The 26,858-nt window shown below is 41.1% G+C and overlaps 1 protein-coding gene across 1 annotated transcript; it reads left to right on the top strand.

Annotated features, from left to right (window-relative positions):
- Positions 1-15,253: 15,253 nt before the first annotated feature.
- Positions 15,254-25,660, top strand: LOC124264400 (putative protein TPRXL; the record flags this gene model as incomplete). Its single annotated transcript, XM_046699143.1, has 8 exons — positions 15,254-15,328; positions 15,887-16,044; positions 18,094-18,163; positions 20,542-20,754; positions 22,002-22,009; positions 22,299-22,578; positions 23,694-23,927; positions 25,613-25,660. Coding segments are annotated over exons 1-8 (1,086 nt in total), but the record flags the coding sequence as incomplete, so codon positions are not given.
- Positions 25,661-26,858: the final 1,198 nt, after the last annotated feature.

Below are 26,858 nucleotides of genomic sequence, written 5' to 3'. Positions count from 1 at the left end.
CTTCAAACAAACTAAACGCCGGTCATGGAGGAAATATGTGTCCAAAATCAACTCCCGCACACCCATGTCCAAGGTGTGGAACATGATTCAAAAAGATCAAGGGCAAGGGTCAAAATCAGGAGTTCACCACCTGAAAGATGGTGACTCCTTCTAACAAATAAGTCTGAAATTGCAAACAAACTCGGCGAAACTTTGGCAAACCACTCCTCCTCATCAAATTATAACCCTCAGTTCCAGAAATATCAAACCCAACAAGAAAAGAAACCAGTCAATTTTAACTCTGATAATGGGAGGATTACAACGAAACGTTTTCCCTCCATGAATTACGTGACTGCCCTAGGACAAGCTCAGGATACTGCGGCAGGAGCTGATGAAATCCATTATCAGCTTCTGAAACACCTCCCTGACACAGGCCTGGAAACACTCCTAAATATATTTGATGACATCTGCACATCCGGACACTTTCCCCTTCATGGCACAATGCCATTATCATCCCTATAATTAAAACCCGGTCGCGATCATACTGATCCCTCAAACTACCGTCCTATATCACTAACTAGCTGGTTTGCAAAACCATGGAGCGCATGGTCAACAATCGATTAATCTGGTACCTGGAGACCAATAACCTCCTCAGTGACCTCCAATGTGGTTTCCGAAAAACGAAGTACCATTGACCATCTGGTGCGTCTAGAATCATTCATCAAAACTCCATTGTCAACAAACAACATGCAGTATCTATCTTTTTCGACTTAGAAAAGCATATGATACAACATGGAAACATGGTATCCTAAAAGATTTACACGAGTTTGGATTGAGGGGTAGACTACCTCAATTCATATCTCGGTTTTAAATAACAGACAATTTCAAGTTCGGGTGGGTTCCACACTGTCTGACTATTTCCACCAAGATCAGGGCGTCCCCAAGGCAGCATCCTGTCTGTCACACTTTTAGCATCAAAATTAACAGCCTCACTAACGTCCTGAACAGTTGCGTTGATGGGTCCCTTTTTCGTGGATGACTTCAATATCTCATGTCGTGGTAAGAACATGCATGCAATAGAAAGGCAGCTACAACTCTGCCTTAACAAAATCCAAAAATGGGCCAATGAAAATGGTTTTAAGTTTTCAAAATCCAAAACAAATTGTATTCACTTTTGTCGTAAATACAAACCACACAAGGATCCAGACCTAACTTTAGATGGTACTCCCATCAAGGTAGTAGAAGAGGCCAAATTCCTTGGACTTATATTCGACCGCCACCTGACATTCTTACCACACATAAAATATTTGAAAACCAAGTGCTTGAAGGCTCTAGACTTGCTAAAAGTAGTTTCAAATACAGAGTGGGGAGGGGATCAGACCACCCTCCTTCACTTGTACAGATCATTAGTTCGCAGTAAACTAGATTATGGCTCCATTGTCTACGGTGGAGCCTGCAAAAGCAATTTAGACAAATTAGACTCTATCCACCACCAAGGACTGAGGCTCTGCCTGGGAGCTTTTAGGACCTCTCCGGTAGACAGTCTATATGCAGAGGCCAATGAACCTTCCCTTGAACAACGCCGCATTAAACTCTCACTGCAGTATATCACCAAATTACGTTCAAATGAGTCCAATCCAGCATACAATTGTGTTTTCAACCCGCTCTATGAAAACTTATTTCCTAAACTGCCAAGCCTGGTTCCACCACTTGGAATCAGGATCAAACCACACATAACTGCAGCTAAAATTGATCTCGACATCATTGCACCATACCGACTTCTATCCTCACCACCATGGCAAATGGTGAAACCACAGGTCGATCTCACCCTCACCAAACTCAAAAAGTCTGAAACAAATCCCTTGGTGTTCCAACAGGAATACAACCAGTTACGTTCTAAGTATAACACTCACAGATCCATTTTCACAGACGGATCCAAGGACGATGGCCAAGTTGCCAGCGCTACAGTCATTGGAGCCAAGACTGTCTCCTCTAGGATCCCCGACAACAGTTCCATATTCACTGCTGAAGCCAAAGCTATCTTCTCAGCTTTGACCTACATTCAACAGCAAAATCAGTCCAAAACTTCATCGTATTTACAGATTCATTATCCTGCCTTCAAGCTTCTTCTAAATGTGACTTCAAGTCACCCAATCATCCTGGACATATTAGAACTGTACAACGACCTTTCTACTGGCCAATATGACATCATCCTCTGCTGGTTGCCGGGTCACGTCGGCATAGCAGGTAACACTAAGGCCGATGCTGCAGCAAAGCAGCTCTCGAAAAGCCCCTATCTCCACTGCTAATCCCATACAGTGACTTCAAACCCACTATCAAAAGCTATACTCGGGACCTGATGCAAAAGGTGGGACACTCAAGTAGGAAGAAACAAACTCCATGAATTGAAGCCAACAATCGGTTATACCTACTTGGGTTGTCAGTCAAGACGCGATGAGGTAATTTTACGACGATGTCGTATTGGCCACAGTCGATTTACACATGACTATCTGCTGAAAACGGATGGGGATGGACCCCCCATGTGTGTCTCTTGCGATGAGGTGATCACCGTCAAGCATATTCTGCTTGACTGCGTGGACTTATCGCCTGCAAGGGACTCACATTATGATGCAACAAACCTAAAAGATCTGTTCTCACGCGTGAGCACCCATCTGATACTGAACTACCTGAGGGAAGTTGATCTGTATCATAAATTGTAACTGTGAAATGTAACAACCATAAATTGTAACTATGAAATGTAACAAACCGCCTGCCTTTAAATTTGATGCTATGACTTTTTCTGCTTTTGAATGACAATGTAATCAATAAATGTCTTTGAAACAAAACTCATTCCGAGTATGTACTTACAATATTGACTAATGCAAACTTGTTCTCGTCACTATATGGCTGGAAAAATGCCGATGTGACGTAAAGCTCAACTCAACTCAACTCAACTGTATTTCATTGGTTATTGTAGGACACCCCCCATTTTGTATTTCACTGGTTATTGTAGGACACACCCCATTCTCTATGTCATTGGTTGTTGTAGGACACACCCTATTCTGCATTTCATTGGTTATTGTAGGACACACCCCATTCTGTAATTAATTGGTTATTGTAGGACACATCCGATTCTGTAATTAATTGGTTATTGTAGGACACACCCCATTTTGTATTTCATTGGTTTTTGTTGGACACCCCCCTTTTTGTATTTCATTGGTTATTGTAGAACCCCCACCCCACCCCACCCTTCTGTATTTCATTGGTTATTGTAGGACACACCCCATTTTGTATTTCACTGGTTATTGTAGGACACACCCCATTCTGTATGTCATTGGTTATTGTAGGACACACCCCATTCTGTATTTCATTGGTTATTGTAGGACATACACCATTTTGTATTTCACTGGTTATTGGAGGACACAGCCCATTCTGTATGTGATTGGTTATTGTAGGACACACCCCATTCTGTATGTCATTGGTTATTGTAGGACATACCCCATTTTGTATTTCATTGGTTATTGTAGGACGCACCCCATTCTGTATTTCATTGGTTATTGTAGGACGCACCCCATTCTGTATTTCATTGGTTATTGTAGAACACCCCCATTTTGTATTTCATTGGTTATTGCAAGACACACACACACACACACACACACACACACACACACACACACACACACACACATCCACACCACCCCATTCTGTATTTCATTGGTTATTGTAGGACATCCCCCCCTTTATATTTCATAGGTTATTGTAGGACACACCCCATTCCGTATTTCGTTGGTTATTGTAGGACACCCCACATTCTGTATGTCATTGGTTATTGTAGGACACACCCCATTTTGTATTTCTATGGTTATTGTAGGACACACCCCATTCTGTATGTCATTGGTTATTGTAGGACACACCCCATTTTGTATTTCTATGGTTATTGAAGGACACCCCCCATTCTGTATTTCATTGGTTATTGTTTGACACACCCAATTTAAATAATTGGTTATTGTAGGACATCCCCCTTTTGTATTTCATTGGTTATTGTAGGACACACCCCATTCTGTATTTCATTGGTTATTGTAGGACACCCCCATTCTGTATTTCATTGGTTATTGTAGGACAGCCCCCATCCTGTATTTCATTGGTTATTGTAGGACAGCCCCCATTCTGTATTTCGTTGGTCATTGTAGGACACACCCCGTTGTGTATTTCATTGGTTTTTGTAGGACACCCCCATTTTTTATTTCATTGGTTATTGCAAGAGACACATACACACACATACACACATCCACACCACCCCATTCTTTATTTCATTGGTTATTGTAGGACACCCCCCATTATGTATGTCATTGGTTATTGTAGGACACACCACATTTTGTATTTCTATAGTTATTGTAGGACACACTCCATTCTGTATTTCATTGGTTATTGTAGGACACACCCCATTCTGTATGTCATTGGTTATTGTAGGACACACCCCATTGTGTATTTCATTGGTTATTGTAAGACACACCCCATTCTCTATGTCATTCGTTATTGTAGGACTCACCCCATTTTGTATTTCACTGGTTATTGTAGGACACACCCCATTCTTTATTTCATTGGTTATTGTAGGACACACCCGATTCTGTATTTCATTGGTTATTGTAGGACACACCCGATTCTGTATTTCATTGGTTATTGTAGGACACATCCGATTCTGTATGTCATTGGTTAATGTAGCACACTCCGCATTTTGTATTTCACTGGTTATTGTAGGACACCCCCCATTCTGTATGTCATTGGTTATTGTAGGACACACCCTATTCCGTATTTCATTGGTTATTGTAGGACACTCCCCATTCTGTAATTAATTGGTTATTGTAGGACACACCCCATTCTGTATGTCATTGGTTAATGTAGCACACTCCGCATTTTGTATTTCACTGGTTATTGTAGGACACACACACACACACACTCACAACCACACCCCATTCTGTATGTCATTGGTTATTGTAGGACACACCCCATTCGGTATGTCATTGGTTATTGTAGGACATACCCCATTTTGTATTTCACTGGTTATTGTAGGACACAGCCCATTCTGTATGTCATTGGTTCTTGTAGGACACACCCCATTCTGTATTTCATTGGTTATTGTAGGACACACCCCATTCTGTATTGTTAACAAGTTGTAATCTTTTTATTGTTTCAATTCTATACACATAGAGCGACACAGACAGGCTGAGCAATTGGTCGTCAGCTTAACAATTGGTCGTCAGCTGAACATTCATCACTCTATCATTAGCAGACTTGTGAGAAAATTCATCGCCTTCGACCATGTGAGGGATCGTCCAAGGCCAGACCGACCCAGGAAGACTACCAGAGTGGAAGGTAATAACCTGGCACATTTTGTGCGACGTCAACCCTTCACCACAAGTGGCGTATTAAAAACCCTTTGGCTTCCAAACAGAGCTGTGAGCAACAGAACAGAGAGAAACCGCTTGAAGTCGATCAGCATGAGGGCACGACGGGTAATTAAGCCTCCAGAACTAACTAATCTCCATAAAAGAGCCTGTTTGGATTGGTGTTTGGCCCGACATCAGTGGAATTTGACGTCATGGAGACAGGTTCATTGGTCGGACAAGAGCTGCTTCCTTTACATGTCACAGATGGCCGCCAACGTGTTTGGAGGACCAAAAACACGGCATATGTGCCAAGTAACATGCAGGCTTCAGTTCCGTTTGTTGGGGGGTCAGTTATGGTCTGGGGATGCCTTTCCCATGACTGTAAGCTTGATTTTGTCACGGTTCGGGGGAATCTCATGCTTTAGCTACTCGTCCTTGTTTTCATTTGTTGTCATAATAATGAAGATGGGAGTATTATCGAGCAAAAAAGATTGCATTTTGTTGATCAATCTATACTATCAGTTGCACATGCATGTGGCGCAGCATAGTTCATGAACCAGTCGAGAATTCTGGGATATCATCCGGGTATTTATGGGTCACCGCACAGTAAGAGGTACTGATCCTCTATTTGTTCAATGTCACCAAATTTGGTATTTCAGGCATATCATTCAGGCCTGTAAAAGGCAAAATAATTTTGGAATCCAAGCTGCTTAGCCCAGATGACAACACTTCATGCTCAATTCGTCTTTCAACTTTGGAATGGATAAAGAACTGAAATTACCAGCCATGACTTGCAATAGTGTTCACTAATCCAACACACCACTTCGACCCTAACTTTGCCTAGACGGGTGGTAGAATAGGCCCGATTCTACCAATCGGCTGGTCACGCCTTGCCCTGTGCATGGAATGTCTATACAAAACGTGGTATTACATAACACTTTTGACCATGTTCAAAATGTTAACAAATACTCTATGAAACATGCACAGAAGGCGATGGCTCATGGGCCAATCTGGTAATGACCTCCGATTTCTGTACGTCTCCAATTGATCTTCATGGACAGAACCATCCTGACCTTTAATCTGGTAGGCAGCTACAGCATTTCATGTCAAATTCACTGGAGTATAACATCCCCCTATTCCTGGTCTTTGCAGCTTGGAGATCCGCTGCAATATAAGATCGTCCTTGTTGACACTCCACGGTGGGTGGGGAGAGGGGATGCCGAACCACATTACCCACGACATGGCTTCCCAATACCCCGGTTCAAAACGAAGACACATGGATACCAACAATTCCTCGTCTGACGAGAGTACGCCCCCGACCTGACTACTGGCCACGCTTCCTGATTATTGAGGCTTCTTACAAGCAACCTCTGCAATTGAACCCTTTTGCAATCTCCAAAGGTATCGCTGGTATCTGCGGAGAGGTTGCCAATGTCACAAAGCTCCGATCTGGCTCTCTCCTGATAGAATGTACCCGGAAACACCAATCTTTAAATCTTCTCAAAATACAAGATTTGTAAATATCAAGGTCGCTGTCTCAGCACACAAAACCCTTAATTCGTGTAGAGGCATTGTACGGGACAGAGCTCGATGCCTGTCTGACATGACTGAAGAACAAATTGTCAAGGAACCCTCTCAGCAATCCGTCACAGCCGTCAAACGATTTACCTTCAAAAAGGATGGTGTTGTTCAACCAACGAACACCTATCTCTTCACGTTCGCGCGAGCAAACATTCCTGACTCGATTAGAGCTGGTTATTGTAGCATTGGTGTGGAGGTGTATGTCCCCAATCCACTCCCGTGCTACAACTGCCAAAAGTTTGGACATGGATCCAAGTCCTGTCGTTCCTCTGCTGTCTGCTACCGCTGTGGTTGACAAGCATGAGGGCAACGACTGTACTAAGGAAGTGAAGTGCACAAACTGCGGTGGTAACCATATGGCCTCTTCCAAGTTCTGCCCAGTATGGAAACGCGAATCCAAGATTCTGAAGATTAAACACAAAGAAAATATCTCCTTTCACGAAGCAAAGAAGAGGGTTGCAAGTCTAACTGCAGCCCCTTCAACCATCACCTACTCTGCTGCTGTCTCCCGTCCTACCATCACTACTGCAGCCATCTCATGTCAGACCGACCTGGGTCACGTCTTCTCAGTCAACTGAACTCAACACAACTCAGCCTATCTCAGCCACTCCATCTCCAACGCCAAAAGTCAAAACTTCTGAATCACAAACACCAGAACAAATGCCAAAACCAGAAACAGAAACTGCGCGCAGAAAAAGGGAGCGAAAGCGGCTAGACAGACTAAAACAGTTTGAACTGCCAAACACAAAACCAAAGACCACCTCTCCTTCAGAGGTCCCCATCGAGGTCCATAACTCCTTTGGCCCTCTGGATATGGAGGTAACTCCAACCCCAAGAGTTCATCAAACGCTTTCTCACGCTCACGTGACATGTCACCAGTGGAAGCACCATGAATCCACAAAACATGATCCAATGGAATTGCAGAGGACTTAAGAATAATTATAATGAATTACAGTTATTGATTCAAGACTTCAAACCATCTGCGTTTTGTCTCCAAGAAACCTACCTAAAAAGGACCGATGAATTTGACATCCGTCGGTACAGTTCCTACCATTCCATTTCTCCTCCCGGTGTAAAAGCTACAGGAGGCACTTCTATCCTGGTGAGGCAGGGCATCCTTCATAGCCCTGTTCCACTTAAAACCAACCTACAAACTGTTGCTGTCCGCATGACTCTGAACATAGGATTTACACTATGTTCCCTCTATCTCCCTCCCACCTCAACTGTTCGCCTATCAGATCTTCAGAACTTATATGATCAACTCCCAAAGCCCTGCATAATCATGGGCGACTTCAACGGCCATAACCCCCTATGGGGGAGTAATGATACAAATAGTAAGGGAAAGATACTTGAAGAGTTTCTCTCACATAATGATGTATGCATCTTCAATGATGGATCAAACACCTACCTCCATCCTGCCACTGGAACATACTCTGCTCTCGATCTATCACTTACAGATTCTAATCTTTTAAATGAGTTCGAATGGTCGGTCCATGACGACCTTTGTGGAAGCGACCACTTCCCACCAATTCTTACTCCTATCAACCCAACGAATGAACCACCATCAACAAGATGGAATTTTACTAAGGCCAATTGGCCTTTATTCCAAACCCTATGTTCAGAAAAACTTAAGCCGGACAACTTCAGGAATGTTCCTGACCCCATGGAACTATTTTCAGACGTCTTAAACGCCATCGGAGACAAAAGTATTCCTAAGTCCTCTGCAAACCTGCACATACGCAAACCATGGTTTGATACAAACTGCAAACAAGCTAGGAAAAATAGGAAGAAGGCGGAAAAATATTTCCGACAACATCCTACAGTGCATAACCTGAATGCTGTTAAAATGACAAATGCCAGGGCAAAACGTACCTTCAAACAAACTAAACGCCGCTCATGGAGGAAATATGTGTCCAAAATCAACTCCCGCACACCCATGTCCAAGGTGTGGAACATGATTCAAAAGATCAAGGACAAAGGGTCAAAATCAGGAGCTCACCACCTGAAAGATGGTGACTCCCTTCTAACAAATAAATCTGAAATTGCAAACAAACTCGGCGAAACTTGGGCAAACCACTCCGCCTCATCAAATTATAACCCTCAGTTCCAGAAATATCAAACCCAACAAGAAAAGAAACCAGTCAATTTTAACTCTAATAATGGGGAGGATTACAACGAAACGTTTTCCCTCCATGAATTACATACTGCCCTAGGACAAGCTCAGGATACTGCGGCAGGAGCTGATGAAATCCATTATCAGCTTCTGAAACACCTCCCTGACACAGGCCTGGAAACACTCCTAAATATATTTGATGACATCTGGACATCCGGACACTTTCCCCCTTCGTGGCACAATGCCATTATCATCCCAATAACAAAACCCGGTCGCGATCATACTGATCCCTCAAACTACCGTCCTATATCACTAACTAGCTGCGTTTGCAAAACCATGGAGCGCATGGTCAACAATCGATTAATCTGGTACCTGGAAACCAATAACCTCCTTATTCACCTCCAATGTGGTTTCCGAAAAAACCGAAGTACCATTGACCATCTGGTGCGTCTAGAATCATTCATCAAAAACTCCATTGTCAACAAACAACATGCAGTATCTATCTTTTTCGACTTAGAAAAAGCATATGATACAACATGGAAACATGGTATCCAAAAGGTTTACACGAGTTTGGATTGAGGGGTAGATTACCTCAATTCATATCTCTGTGTTAAAATAATAGACAATTTCAAGTTCGGGTGGGTTCCACACTGTCTGACTATTTCCACCAAGATCAGGGCGTCCCCCAAGGCAGCATCCTGTCTGTCACACTTTTTAGCATCAAAATTAACAGCCTCACTAACGTTCTGAACAGTTGCGTTGATGGGTCCCTTTTCGTGGATGACTTCAATATTTCATGTCGTGGTAAGAACATGCACGCAATAGAAAGGCAGCTACAACTCTGCATTAACAAAATCCAAAACTGGGCCAATGAAAATGGTTTTAAGTTTTCAAAATCCAAAACAAATTGTATTCACTTTTGTCGTAAATACAAACCACACAAGGATCCAGACCTAACTTTAGATGGTACTCCCATCAAGGTAGTAGAAGAGGCCAAATTCCTTGGACTCATATTCGACTGCCACCTGACATTCTTACCACACATAAAATATTTGAAAACCAAGTGCTTGAAGGCTCTAGACTTGCTAAAAGTAGTTTCAAACAGAGTGGGGAGGGGATCAGACCACCTCCTTCACTTGTACAGATCATTAGTTCGCAGTAAACTAGATTATGGCTCCATTGTCTACGGTGGAGCCTGCAAAAGCAATTTAGACAAATTAGACTCTATCCACCACCAAGGACTGAGGCTCTGCCTGGGAGCTTTTAGGACCTCTCCGGTAGACAGTCTATATGCAGAGGCCAATGAACCTTCCCTTGAACAACGCCGCATTAAACTCTCACAGCAGTATATCACTAAATTACGTTCAAATGAGTCCAATCCAGCATACAATTGTGTTTTCAACCCGCTCTATGAAAACTTATTTCCTAAACTGCCAAGCCTGGTCCCACCACTTGGAATCAGGATCAAACCACACATAACTGCAGCTAAAATTGATCTCGACATCATTGCACCATACCGACTTCTGTCCTCACCACCATGGCAAATGGTGAAACCACAGGTCGATCTTACCCTCACCAAACTCAAAAAGTCTGAAACAAATCCCTTTGTGTTCCAACAGGAATACAACCAGTTACGTTCTAAGTATAACACTCACAGATCCATTTTCACAGACGGATCCAAGGACGATGGCCAAGTTGCCAGCTACAGTCATTGGAGCCAAGACTGTCTCCTCTAGGATCCCCGACAACAGTTCCATTTTCACCGCTGAAGCCAAAGCTATCTTTTCAGCTTTGACCTACATTCAACAGCAAAATCAGTCCAAAAACTTCATCGTATTTACAGATTCATTATCCTGCCTTCAAGCACTTCTAAACGTGACTTCAAGTCACCCAATCATCCTGGACATATTAGAACTGTACAACGACCTTTCTACTGGCCAATATGACATCATCCTCTGCTGGTTGCCGGGTCACGTCGGCATAGCAGGTGACACTAAGGCCGATGCTGCAGCAAAAGCAGCTCTCGAAAAGCCCCTATCTCCACTGCTAATCCCATACAGTGACTTCAAACCCACTATCAAAAGCTATACTAGGGACCTGATGCAAAAAAGGTGGGACACTCAAGTAGGAAGAAACAAACTCCATGAATTGAAGCCAACAATCGGTTATACCTAGGTGTTCACCGTCAAGCATATTCTGCTTGAATGCGTGGACTTATCGCCTGCAAAGGACTCACATTATGATGCAACAAACCTAAAATATCTGTTCTCACGCGTGAGCGCCCATCTGATACTGAACTACCTGAGGGAAGTTGATCTGTATCATAAATTGTAACTATGAAATGTAACAATCATAAATTGTAACTATGAAATGTAACAAACCGCCTGCCTTTAAATTTGATGCTATGACTTTTTCTGCTTTTGAATGACAATGTAATCAATAAATGTCTTTGAAATAAAACTCATTCCGAGTATGTACTTACAATGTTTACTAATGCAAACTTGTTCTCGTCACTACATGGCTGGAATAATGCCGATGTGACGTAAAGCCCAACTCAACTCAACTCAACTACAAAAAGGTGTTGTCAACTAATTACGTAAATCTCAAAGCTGTAACTAAGGAAGCAAAAACCGTGAAACTGGAAGCAGTGTTGGCCTGTCGCTTACAACAATTCAAAATGAGAGTTGTCCCTTTCATCAAAAAGATTGCTCATTGTATTAGTTTGGTGGCAAATGTTTTCACCCTCAGCTATGGGTGATGTAACTTCATATCATAATTAAATAAGAAATTATTACAGTGGTAGGAATACATTGAGTTCATATTGATAATCTGTAGCCAAAATAATGAGAAGAAAATTGAAGTAAATCTTGATTTAAAAAATATGGTTGATTACAAATGTACAGAAACACAATGTACTCTTATGGCCAGATAGTGTAATATCAAGACTAACTTGACAGAATGAATACTAGGCACATAAAGAAACTGTGCATACACAAATTTAAAATCAAAATTTATCAAACCTGTGTAGACACATAAGGATTTAAACTCAGAGATGAGTGATATGTATCCAACATGCATGCACGTGCCACGTTCCGTGATGTCAGTGGTTTCGTCCTTGAGACACAGAGCAGATGAATGCCACACAATTCTGTCACTTTAGAAAGCTCAACCCCTGCCCTTGCGATCGTTCAAAACATTAAACGGCTATAGAAACGCATAGCTTTCCAAGACTCGCGTCTACACGTCATGAGGCCATTGGGATGGTACGTGGGGGGAATGTCTCAACGACAAGTGGCTGCACATTTCCAATGCCTCCGGAACACCATTTCTGCACTGGTGAGACGCTACCAGAACACAAATGACGTTATCGATCGGCCACGTTCTTGATGTCCACTTGTAACAACGCCAAGACATGACAGATGGATAAGGGTGACCCATCTTCGCCACAGGTTTCAGACTGCAGTGATGCTTGCCCGGACCATCCCAGGACTTTGCCGTATCCAACACAACACAGTTCGACAACGTTTACGTCATCACGGGATCAGACCACGACGTCCCGCCATAAGGCCTATCCTGACACATATCATTGACAAGCTCGCCGAATGTGGTGCCGAAATCAGGTCCGCAGACCCTTGTTTTGGCGGAGAAATGTTGTTTTTACAGATGAGTCCAGGTTTAACATTTCCCACAGTGATGGACGTCAACGTGCCTATAGACGCGTGGGAGAACATTATGCACAGGCCTGTGTCTTGGAGAGGAATCGCTTTGGTGGTGGTTCTGTGATGATTTGGGGTGGAATAACAGCACGCCAAAGAACTCCTTTGGTGATTGTTCAGGGCAACTTAACTGGTGTGGGCTACAGGGATCAGATTCTTCGACCTGTCTGCAACGTCACTGTACCTCTTTGTGCAGAGTTGCATCCCTTAGCTTTGCCAGGATTTATAGCCCAGATCTCTCTCTTGGTCCATCATCACCGCACTAGTGCCTGTGTTTTACCAAACTGGTAAAGATGACCATAATTCTTTATACACACCCTAACTAGTGGTGCACCGATCGATCAAATAATCGGTTATTGATCGTTAGACAATCAACCTTCAATTATCGATATAATTTGTTTTCAATTGGTAACACTTAATACTTTATTCAATAATAACAAACTATTGTTGGACATGCAACATTTGTAAATACCTCCAGGTAGGTTCACAATCGCAGCCGTGGTACAGGAAGTCAAGTGTATTTATGGCTTGCTGAGGAAGTCGTTGTCTTTCAGTGGCATTTAGAAGATGTGCATTGATGTCCAAGATATTTTTATGGATTAACCTTCTTTTTAATTTCTCTCACGACGTTTCGAGACCATTCCAGGTCCCTTCATCAGGTGAACTGGCAGTTAGGACTATGACGTTGTCACTATGACGTCATAACTGAGTTATGACGTCACAATGCAAGTGACATCACAGTACACTAGGGAGAGTACTGTATAAGTGAGTTTGAAAAGTTAATTACATAATGATGAGTTTGAAGAGTTAATTATATAATGATGAAATTCATGCTAAATAATAGAGTTGAAAGTTGAATTGTCAATACACAACAACTGCTAATTACACAAAGGTTACTTGATAACAGGCTTTCCAAAACGATTAGTAGACTCGTTTTTTTCTTTTATTTAAAGTTCATCAAAAGTTAATCAAGAGGTCCCACGCATTTGGCAGGTATACACGTTGATCACGATTAATTGATCTACAGGAGGCTGTAGAGATAAGGAGACATAAACCAGCAATTAATCGCGATCAAGGTGTATACCTGCCAAGTGTGTGGGACCTCTTGATTAACTTTTGATGAAGAATCTGGGGAATACGCAGGGCCCAGTCGATTTTGGTGACCTTCACATAATTTTCAAGGACACGGCGACACTTTGAAGATTTCAGCATGTTGACCTGCATGTTAATCTTGTCAGCGAGATATCTCAAGAACCACTCCTTGGATTTTCATTATATTTAACACCAGGCTTCACATAGGGAAGGTGCAGGGCCCAGTCGATTTTCGTGATTTTCACGTAATTTTCAAGGTCAGAGTAACACTTTGAAGATTTCAGTATGTTAAGATTGTTAGAAAAATATCTCAAAAACAGTTCACAGGATTTTCTTCATAGACTTTCAAGACTTCTCTTGAATGTTTTTTGATAAGCAATTTCTTTATTACTATTTTTTGCATATTTCATACACCATGACATTCGTGTCAAGGTCAAAGCTAGTCGTGAAAATATATGTGTGTTTGAACAGCTACAGGGCAAGATATCAAGAGAGGTTGACTGGTCATGCTTTTGTTGACATTTAACTTCATCTTAAACTACGACCTTCACTTTCATTATTTTTTATTATTATTTGATAATTTGAGGCGGGGGATTATGTTACCTTAGTCACAACTGCTTGATCTTATTGGTTTGACTTCAACAAATGGGCCTGCAGATTTCATTCAGGGTCTGTAGATTTTAAAGCCTGCAGGCGGTAGCAGGCCCTGACGGCCAACTGGCAAATTAAAGTATTGCAAACACTAATTAGAACCCAAGCTATGATAATCCCTCTACTCTGATTAAAGGTACATATAATCATCATACTTTCATGTGTTTTGAAAACTGAACATAATTGTTTTGATATTTGGAGATAACTAGTCTACTCAGATTAAAACCTTTCGTACTTTTAGTGCAAGTTGTTTGTTTTGAAAATTGGACATAATCCAATTACAGCCCAAGCTAAGATAATCCCTCTACTCTGATTAAAGGTACATATAATCATCATACTTTCATTTGTTTTGAAAACTGAACATAATTGTTTTGATATTTGGAGATAACTCGTCTACTCAGATTAAAACCTTTCGTACTTTTAGTGCAAGTTGTTTGTTTTGAAAATTGGACATAATCCAATTACAGCCCAAGCTAAGATAATCCCTCTACTCTGATTAAAATTAAAATGTTTTAACTGTCACATTTATCAGCAAGTATAGAAGACCCAGTCACAGAGATTTTGTGTTAGCTATGGCTGGTGTTCAACTTTCTGTATAAGCTGAACAAGTCAGGTTATGTGCCGTCTACTGGAAGCGTGTTCATCAGATCAGTTACTGGAGAGCACAATCACAGGCCCGACAGTCCAGCCGCAGTTAGACACTGAGAAAAAGTTCCAGGGATGAGTCAACTCCAATGACCCAGATCTATAATGAAGAGCTCTGCCAACTGCCTGTTGCTGCTGCTGCTGATGCACAACCTCTGTCCAGAGTGAAATCATCATTCTATAGACATAGAAGGAATACCACTCATGCATTGCCTGAACATCGTAGAGGGGTCACCCTAGAAGGAACATGGACTACTACATCTGATGGATGTCGGTTTCTTACTTTTTTGAAGACGGAGACGGTAACAAGTTGCTGGTGTTTTCTATGGAGGAAGCACTCTCAACCTTACAGCAGGCTGATGTCCTCTTCACGAATGGAACTTTTTATTCGTGTCCAAGACTTTTGGCATCAGTTGTACTGGCAATACTGTGATTCCCATAGCTTTCTGTCTTATGCCTGATCGTCAGCGAGCTACTCACTGTAGACATCGTGTGCTGAAGGATGCTGTTCAACAATTGACTGGCAGACCTCTTCAACCACTGACTAGTCAGGTAGACTTTGAGTACCCTGTTCACAAGGCTATCTCTGAGTTCCCTAACACATCTGTGAGAGGCTGTTTCATGATGACACACGTTTCACCATCCCTGTGTGGAACCATTCTCAGACAGAAGTCCCACAAACTTATAACCACCTTGAAGGTTTTCATCACTCTCTGAACCAGGGCATCAGGCACAGTCACCCTAACATCTTTGAATTCATCGAGGCGATCAAGAGCATAGAGGCAATGAACAGGAGACGGATTGCCCAGCTGAACCGTGGAGCTCCTGCAGCACCCAGGAAATGTATGTCCAGAGAGCTAGATGCTCGCCTCCGTCGTTTGTAGGATCAGTTCCGGAGAAGACAGAAGTTGCCCATTGAATTTGTTCGTGTTACAGGCTGGGTGGCAAAATAGTTTTTGTAAATATACTGAAGAAGAAGAAATGTTGAACTTTTCTCGGCCCCGGTGTTTGAGACTTTGATATTAAAGTACCAGAGTTCCATTGAGCTGTCAATGGTGGACCCATCACAGTGTTTACAAAGTCTGTGTCGCTTGTGCTGTCCATAGTTTAAAATGTTATACAGCACAATAACTTCTTAATTCACTTACCAAGTAGTGTATATGATATATTGTGTAACTCAGTATATGTGTATACTTGTACTCTTCCACAACAATGACCTATGTAATTAGCTGAATAAATATTGTATGAACTTCGTACAGCTCTAATTGTTTATAAGTGTTAGAGGAACAGTCTACCTGATGAAGGGGAGAGAGCTAGTAATTAAAAAACTCTCGACTGCAACAAGTTGTATATTGGATGGGTATTCAAACTGGGACTAAAAACAACAGAGTTTTCAGTAGTTGAGAGCTGGTATATATTATTTGTTTGAGTGGCCTTTTCAGAAGTTGAGACGTACAATATGGAACACGTTTTTATGGATAACAACTTCTTTATTTCGTGATTGCGACGTTTCGATACAGATTCTTGTACCGTTGTCAAGCAAGAGTGATACATGAAGTGGAGGAGCTGCATATATATACTGTATATAACAATGAAACTACATACATTGTAATTGACAAAGGAAACAACATAATTGCCATAATTGGTTAAGCAGTAAGCTGATGAAGCCAGTGAGTACACAAAGGATAGTGAATAGAAGCCAGAGATGTATAAATACAGGAGTAGTTACAATGAAGGAGATGTTTATACAATAGGTGCGATGTTTATACAATAGATTGGGCTTGGTGGAGGAGTGGATCATAAGCTGATGGAATGAAGTATCCTTGGTCATGGTTGATGGTGGGCTTATGGCATTTGATGTGAATGGCTTCGGTGAGCTTGCGTTTAGTGAAGTCCGTTTGGTTGTTGGCGAGAATGGTGAAGTCGGACCACTCTATTTGATGATTGGGGTTTGCTTTGATGTGGTCAGAGATAGCTGATTTGGTGTTGGAATTATTCTTTGACTGACAGTCATAGATTTTATTAATAAAATTCCTTGTAGATTTATGCTTTCACACACCTTGACATCAAGGGTTCTGCAATGTGAAATAAATAGTTGACCTTGACATCTAGGGTGCTACTCAGTATTCATAAATAACCTGTGTATTATATAAATGACATGGCAGTGTGACAAGGTAAGTCTATCACTGATTAGCAGTCCTGCTAACTATGGACTGATTATCACAGATTGTCATGGATATATGAGAATCTGAGAAAATTCTCAACAACATGCACGTTTTTTTTTCACCTGACCCAATGTGGTAGTTCAGGTAATCTGTTTATAATAGCTTGGTAAATAAAGTTTGTTAGAGTTTAAGTGTTTAATATCAGTCCACATGTTCATTTGGGTGATTTATTGTTACTGTCTTTTTACCTCTTCACTAGATGACTGGAAAATCATGCAACAGTCATTTTCTGAATATTTGTATGTGCTTATCAGGATTTGTCATGCTACTCGGTGGAACATGTGTCATTCAACATTGGGACAAACCTTTACAGCATATCTTCATTCATCAAGAAATTGGTCATGGGCTTCCACTTCAATACTGTCAATCTGTAGCAATCTGCTCACCTTAAAAAGCAATGAAACAACACTCTAAACATTATGTAACTCTCCTATAAAAAAACGAGTTGTTCAGTTGATTGTATGAACATCAGTTGACGTTTCTGGTAAGTGAATGGTTCGTGTAGTCAGAATCTCTGACATGAATTATGTGTATCACCATCAGCAAATTGTGGATGTCTGTGATGTCAAAACTGTACTGTATTTTCTGTGTATTTACATACCAGTGTCATATGGCACAATAGTGCAGTGTCCAACAACAAACAGATCACTGCCACTATATCTTGGTGATCAATGTATCATTGTGTCTGCTGTTTCTGGTTACAGGAAGCTCTGCCTGCATGCTAGTATCCCCTTGGTCACTGGAGATAGTGATTGCAGGGCTCCTGTAGTGCTGGTTTGTGATGTGCATATAGACAGTGTATGCTTGGAGAGTGTTTTCTGCATGTATTGTGAGATGCATGACTTGCATGTTGTACATGTTGGCAGGAACCTTGTATGAACCTCCTGTGAACTAAAGTATGTTGGTTCAAACTGTCAGTACGTAGGTTTCTTGGTGAAAGAGGTCATGTGTTATCTGTTTCCATCCTTCTCTAACTTATTATAGTTTCTACATTTTGGCTGATGACAAAAGACAACTTTGTGAAACAACAACACTTGCCTTTCTGTATGCCATCTTTATTGTTTCCCATTTAGTTTTAATATGGCTTTTGTGGAATCATATTTCAGAAGCTGTCAGTTTCCCATTAATGAAAATTACTTGATGATGTGAAAGCAATGATTGATCCACTAGTGATACATTATGTGAGAAGGAAAGGCTCTCATAATAATATTGTAGTTGTCCAACTATTGCAGTAAAGACAGTAGTGATTTAGCTATTGCAACAACAGAAAATATCACATGTAGCCCTGCCAACAAGTGTAGCCAGTGCGAATTTTGGCTCTGTTGATAACAAAACAAAACATTTGATTATTGTTGTCTTGATAAAATACTGAAACTTTGTGTCAGTGATCTATCCCGAGTGTGTTCTATCTGTCATCATTAATCACTGATTTAGACAATGCTTATTTGTCTGTTTAACCCAGATGGAATCTGTTCATCAGATAAGTACGACTGGTTAATCTCTGGCACTTTCATTTTGTTTAACTTAAAGTTCAAGATTTGTGTCTGAATTAGAATGATAGCAATATTACAAGTACACCATGCTATATGCTCTGTGGTGGTTGCATGCTTAAAGTGTTTTTAACTTGTCAAGAGTGTGCATGTTGCAGCCTCAGAGTGGAGACTCTTTAACCCAACTGCATGTTTGTTTTGCCCATAGTTTTGCATTCACAATTGCATCTCGTCCTACCCGTTAACGCCGTCACTTCTTGGTGATCAGAGGCACTATTCATGTACTCACTATTCATTTGCTACAAAGACACAACAGGTTACACAACCTGTGATTCAATATAGGCAAGATGTTTGACTCTCCACGTTGGCCAAGCATGATCTCTTACTTTAATGCATGGGGTTTTTGTATTTGAAATAGTACAAAGTGTATTTCGGTACAGAGATAGCATGTTTTCATAGAATCTTCCTTTTGTGCTATATAAATGTAATTTAGCCAAGTATACCATAATGCTTTATCATAGATATGAGAATGTTTCGGGGTACCCTGTCTATTATCAAAAGTAAGTTTAACCTCCTTGGTAGTTGGAAACTTAATGGAACATGTCACATTATGAAATCACATGTGTCTATTCTAATGTTTTAAAATATGTTTAAGAGAGTATGTATTTCTATGAAAAGAGTCATAAAGAGTCATTATTGGAGTATACTTTGATAAACCAAAAATGGTATCATGTATGAATTGTCTGGAACACAATATATTGTAAGACTGCTATAATGTAAACATATTTCTGGCAGATTCCCTGAGGTGCTCCTAATGTTATCCAACATTTGAATCCTGAATTTTAGAAAAAAAAATACTAGCTAGCTGTGAGTGTATCAGGGATAATCAATGGAACATACCTACCTTATGTTTGACAAGTCAGGAACCTAATAAAACACTGAGTAACTTCTTTAAATGGCATTTATAGTCTATAGGGGTTGGTATGATGAACAATGGAGATACTAAATTTATTAATAATAGAACTGGCTATAGATCATACAGATTGATATCTGTTAACTTAACATCAAGCAATTTAACAATGTATATCGGAGAAGTAACCTTGAGCAAAAATGACCAAAAGCGTTTGAAAGAAATCAACATGCTGTATTTTGTATCACTGGTGAATGGTTGCACATTTATGCATGAATTACCTAAAAAACAGTGTCTTTAACATAATCTAGAAGCAGCCCATGAATATGGACCTAGCTTTGTGTATTATGTGAGTACATTAAAGCTTTATTTCATTACAATAGATTATGTACAATAATTGTGAATAATTCTTTGCATTGATGATATTCCCGATTATTGATGTTTCAGCCAGCCTTAGTTGGTAATGTTGTTAGTATCTTCACCAAAACTTCACATTCACTGAAATTTTAAAGTTGTATATCCTAGAATTATCTCCTTTGTTCAAGGACAGAGTAGTTTGATAGCTGTACATACATTACTTGTGGTGAGTAGGAGAATATAGCTTCGCATAAAACAGAAAAAGGTTATTATTTCTTGGGTCAGTTAAAAACCAAAGTCAGTGACTTAATGTGCAAATAACACTTATGGTATCTCTTAACCACTGATCACAGTTCATATGTGATCTTAATCCAATTAATTTCCAACAGTGAAAGTATTTTCTCTGTCCGATTGCAGATACAACTACATCTAGCCCTTCCAGTACATCTAGCCAATCCAGTACATCTAACGTATCCAGTATATCTAACGTAACCAGTACATCTAGCCCCTCCAGTGCATCTAGCCCTTCCAGAACATCTAACGTATCCAGTACATCTAACGTATCCAGTACGTCTAACGTATCCAGTGCATCTAACGTATCCAGTACATCTAGCCCTTCCAGTGCATCTAACGTATCCAGTACATCTAGCCCTTCCAGTACATCTAACGTATCCAGTGCATCTAGCGTATCCAGTACATCTAACGTATCCAGTACATCTAACGTATCCAGTATATCTAACGTATCCAGTGCATCTAACATATCCAGTACATCTAACGTATCCAGTGCATCTAACGTATCCAGTACATCTAACGTATCCAGTACATCTAACATATCCAGGGCATCTAACGTATCCAGGACATCTAGCCAATCCAGAACATCTAACGTATCCAGTACATCTAACGTATCCAGTGCATCTAACGTATCCAGAACATCTAGCCAATCCAGTACATCTGACGTATCTAATACATCTATCGTATCCAGTCCATCTAACGCATCCAGTGCATCTAACGTATCCAGTACATCTAACGTATCCAGTACATCTAACGTATCCAGTACATCTAACGCATCCACTGCATCTAACATATCCAATGCATGTAACGTATCCAGTACATCTAGCCAATCCAGTACATCTAACGTATCCAGTACATCTAACGTATCCAGTACATCTAACGTATCCAGTGCATCTAACGCATCCAGTACATCTAGCCAATCCAGTACATCTAACGTATCCAGTACATCTATCGTATCCAGTACATCTAACGTATCCAGTACATCTAACGTATCCAGTGTATCTAATATATCCACTTCATCTAACGTATCCAGTACATTTTACGTATCCAGTACATCTAACTTATCCAGTGCATCTAACATATCCAGAACATCTAACGTATCCAGTACATCTAGCCAATCCAGTACATCTAACATATCCAGTACATCTGGCGTATCCAGTACATGTAGCCCTTCCAGTACATCTAGAGTATCCAGTGCATCTAACGTATCTAGTGCATCTAACCAATCCAGTACATCTAACGTATCCAGTACATCTAGCCCTTCCAGTACATCTAACGTATCCAGTGCATCTAACGTATCCAGTACATCTAACGTATCCAGTACATCTAACCATTCCAGTACATCTAGTCAATGCAGTACATCTAACGTATCCAGAACATCCAACGTATCCAGTACATCTAACGGATCCAGTACGTCTAACGTATCCAGTGCATCTAGCGTATCCAGTGCATCTAACGTGTCTAGTACATCTAGACAATCCAGTACATCTAACGTATCCAGTACATCTATCGTATCCAATGGGTCTAACATATCCAGTGCACCTAACGTATCCTGGACATCTAGCCAATCCAGTACATCTAGCCCTTCCAGTACATCTAGCCCTTCCAGTACATGTAAGGTATCCAGTGCATCTAACGTATCCAGTACATCTAACGTATCCAGTACATCTAGCCAATCCAGTACATCTAACGTATCCAGTACATCTAACGTATCCAGTACATCTAACGTATCCAGTGCATCTAACGCATCCAGTACATCTAGCCAATCCAGTACATCTAACGTATCCAGAACATCCAACGTATCCAGTACATCTAACGGATCCAGTACGTCTAACGTATCCAGTACATCTAACCATTCCAGTACATCTAGTCCATCCAGTACATCTAACGTATCCAGAACATCCAACGTATCCAGTACATCTAACGGATCCAGTACGTCTAACGTATCCAGTGCATCTAGCGTATCCAGTGCATCTAACGTGTCTAGTACATCTAGCCACTCCAGTACATCTAACGTATCCAGTACATCTAGCCCTTCCAGTACATCTAACGTATCCAGTACATCTAACATATCCAGTGCATCTAACATATCCAGGACATCTAGCCAATCCAGAACATCTAACGTCTCCAGTACATCAAACGTATTCAGTACATGTAGCCCTTCCAGTACGTCTAGCCCATCCAGTCCATCTAACGTATCCTGTACATCTATCGTAGCCAGTATGTCTAACGTATCCAGGTCATCTGACGTATCCAGTACATCTAACATATCCAGTGCATGTACATATACAGTAAATCTAACGTATCCAGTACATCTAACGTATCCAGTACATCTAACATATCCAGTGCATCTAACGTATCCAGTACATCTAGCCAATCCATTACATCTAACGTATCTAGTACATCTGACGTGTTTAGTACATGTAGCCCTTCCAGTACATCTAACGTATCCAGTACACTTAGCGTATCCAGTGCATCTAACGTATCCAGAACATCTAACCAATCCAGTACATCTAGTGTATCCAGTACATCTAGCGTATCCAGTACGTCTAACGTATCCAGTGCATCTAACATATCCAGTGCATCTAACGTATCCAAGACATGTAGCCAATCCAGTACATCTAGCGTATCCAGTACATCTAGCCCTTCCAGTACATCTAACGTATCCAGTACATCTAGAGTATCAAGTGCATCTAACCTTTCCACTACATCTAAGCAATCCAGTACATCTATCGTATCCAGTGCATCTTACGTATCCAGTGCATTTAACGTATCCAGTACATTTAGCCAATCCAGAACATCTAACGTATCCAGTACATCTAACTTATCCAGCACATCTAGCCCTTCAAGTAAATCTAGCCCTTCCAGTACATCTAACGTATCCAGTGCATCTAACGTATCCAGTATATCTCTCCCTTCCAGTACATCTAACGTATCCAGTACATTTAACGTATCCAGTACATCTAGCCAATCCAGTACATCTAACGTATCCAGTACATCTATCGTATCCAATGGGTCTAACATATCCAGTGCACCTAACGTATCCTGGACATCTAGCCAATCCAGTACATCTAGCGTATCCAGTACATCTAGCCCTTCCAGTACATCTAACGTATCCAGTGTATCTAATATATCCACTTCATCTAACGTATCCAGTACATCTAACGTATCCAGTACATCTAACGTATCCAGTGCATCTAACATATCCAGAACATCTAACGTATCCAGTACATCTAGCCAATCCAGTACATCTAACGTATCCAGTACATCTAGCGTATCCAGTACATCTAGCCCTTCCAGTACATCTAACGTATCCAGTGCATCTAACGTATCCAGTGCATCTAGCCAATCCAGTACATCTAACGTATCCAGTACATCTAGCCCTTCCAGTACATCTAACGTATCCAGTGCATCTAACGTATCCAGTACATCTAACGTATCCAGTACATCTAACCATTCCAGTACATCTAGTCCATCCAGTACATCTAACGTATCCAGAACATCCAACGTATCCAGTACATCTAACGGATCCAGTACGTCTAACGTATCCAGTGCATCTAGCGTATCCAGTGCATCTAACGTGTCTAGTACATCTAGCCACTCCAGTACATCTAACGTATCCAGTACATCTAGCCCTTCCAGTACATCTAACGTATCCAGTACATCTAACATATCCAGTGCATCTAACATATCCAGTACATCTAGCCAATCCAGTACATCTAACGTATCCAGTACATCAAACGTATTCAGTACATGTAGCCCTTCCAGTACATCTAACGTATCCAGTACATCTAACGTGCCCAGTACGTCTAGCCCATCCAGTACATCTAACGTATCCTGTACATCTATCGTAGCCAGTATGTCTAACGTATCCAGGTCATCTGACGTATCCAGTACATCTAACATATCCAGTGCATGTACATATACAGTAAATCTAACGTATCCAGTACATCTAACGTATCCAGTACATCTAACATATCCAGTGCATCTAACGTATCCAGTACATCTAGCCAATCCATTACATCTAACGTATCCAGTACATCTAACGTATCCAGTACATCTAGCCCTTCCAGTACATCTAACGTATCCAGTACATCTAACGTATCCAGTGCATCTAACGTATCCAGTACATCTAACCAATCCAGTACATCTAACGTATCCAGTACATCTAACGTATCCAGTACGTCTAACGTATCCAGTACATCTAACGTATCCAGTGCATCTAACGTATCCAGTACATCTAGCCAATCCAGTACATCTAACGTATCCAGTACATCTAGCCCATCCAGTACATCTAACGTATCCAGTACATCTAGCGTATCCAGTACATCTAACCTTTCCAGTACATCTAACGTATCCAGTACATCTATCGTATCCAGTGCATCTTACGTATCCAGTGCATTTAACGTATCCAGTACATCTAGCCAATCCAGTACATCTAACGTATCCAGTACATCTAACGTATCCAGCACATCTAGCCCTTCCAGTACATCTAGCCCTTCCAGTACATCTAACGTATCCAGTGCATCTAACGTATCCAGTACATCTAGCCCTTCCAGTACATCTAACGTATCCAGTACATCTTAACGTATCCAGTACATCTAGCGAATCCAGGACATCTAACGTATCCAGTACATCTATCGTATCCAATGGGTCTAACGTATCCAGTGCATCTAACGTATCCAGTACATCTAACGTATCCAGTACATCTAGCGTATCCAGTACATCTAGCCCTTCCAGTACATCTAACGTATCCAGTACATCTAACGTATCCAGTACATCTAACGTATCCAGTACATCTAATATATCCAGTACATCTAACGTATCCAGTACATCTAGCCAATCCAGTACATCTAGCGTATCCAGTACATCTAGCCCTTCCAGTACATCTAACGTATCCAGTGCATCTAACGTATCCAGTGTACATCTAACGTAATCCAGTACATCTAACGTATCCAGTACATCTAACGTATCCAGTACATCTAACGTATCCAGTGCATCTAACGTATCCAGTACATCTAGCCATCCAGTACATCTAACGTATCCAGTACATCTAACCCTTCCAGTACATCTAACGTATCCAGTACATCTAACGTATCCAGTACATCTAACGTATCCAGTGCATCTAACATATCCAGTACATCTAACGTATCCAGTACATCTAGCCAATCCAGTACATCTAACGTATCCAGTGCATCTAACGTATCCAGTACATCTAGCCCATCCAGTACATCTAGCCCTTCCAGTACATCTAACGTATCCAGTACATCTAACGTATCCAGTACATCTAGCCCTTCCAGTACATCTAACGTATCCAGTACATCTAACGTATCCAGTACATCTAGCCAATCCAGGACATCTAACGTATCCAGTACATCTATCGTATCCAATGGGTCTAACATATCCAGTGCATCTAACGTATCCAGGACATCTAGCCAATCCAGTACATCTAACGTATCCAGTACATCTAGCGTATCCAGTACATCTAACGTATCCAGTGACATCTAACGTATCCAGTACATCTAACGTATCCAGTACATCTAACGTATCCAGTGCATCTAACGTATCCAGGACATCTAGCCAATCCAGTACATCTAGCGTATCCAGTACATCTAGCCCTTCCAGTACATCTAACGTATCCAGTGCATCTAACGTATCCAGTACATCTAGCCAATCCAGTACATCTAACGTATCCAGTACATCTAACGTATCCAGTACATCTAATGTATCCAGTGCATCTAACGTATCTAGTACATCTAGCCAATCCAGTATATCTAACGTATCCAGTACATCTAGCCCTTCCAGTACATCTAACGTATCCAGTACATCTAACGTATCCAGTACATCTAACGTATCCAGTACATCTAACGTATCCAGTGCATCTAACGTATCCAGTGCATCTAACGTATCCAGTACATCTAGCCAATCCAGTACATCTAACGTATCCAGTACATCAAGCCCTTCCAGTGCATCTAAGATATCCAGTGCATATTACGTATTCAGTACATCTAGCCAATTCAGTACATCTAACGTATCCAGTACATCCAACATATCCAGTGAATCTAACGTATCCAGTACATCTAGCCAATCCAGTACATCTAACGTATCCAATACATTTAGGGTATCCAGTACACTCTAGCCCTTCCAGTACATCTAACGTATCCAGTACATCTAGCGTATCCAGTGCATCTAACGTATCCAATGCATCTAGCCGATCCAGTACATCTAACATTCCAGTACATCTAACGTATCCAGTACATCTAACGTATCCAGTACATCTAACGTATCCAGTGCATCTAACGTATCCAGTACATCTAACGTATCCAGTACATCTAACGTATCCAGTACATCTAACGTATCCAGTACATCTAACATATCCAGTACATCTAACGTATCCAGTACATCTAGTCCTTCCAGTACA

Source organism: Haliotis rubra, unplaced genomic scaffold (genome assembly GCF_003918875.1).
Source record: "Haliotis rubra isolate DU_JTF1 unplaced genomic scaffold, ASM391887v1 Scf921, whole genome shotgun sequence".
Lineage (NCBI taxonomy): Eukaryota > Metazoa > Mollusca > Gastropoda > Lepetellida > Haliotidae > Haliotis > Haliotis rubra.
The sequence above is the reverse complement of the archived record's forward strand: the minus strand, read 5'-3'. Positions and strand labels throughout refer to the sequence as shown.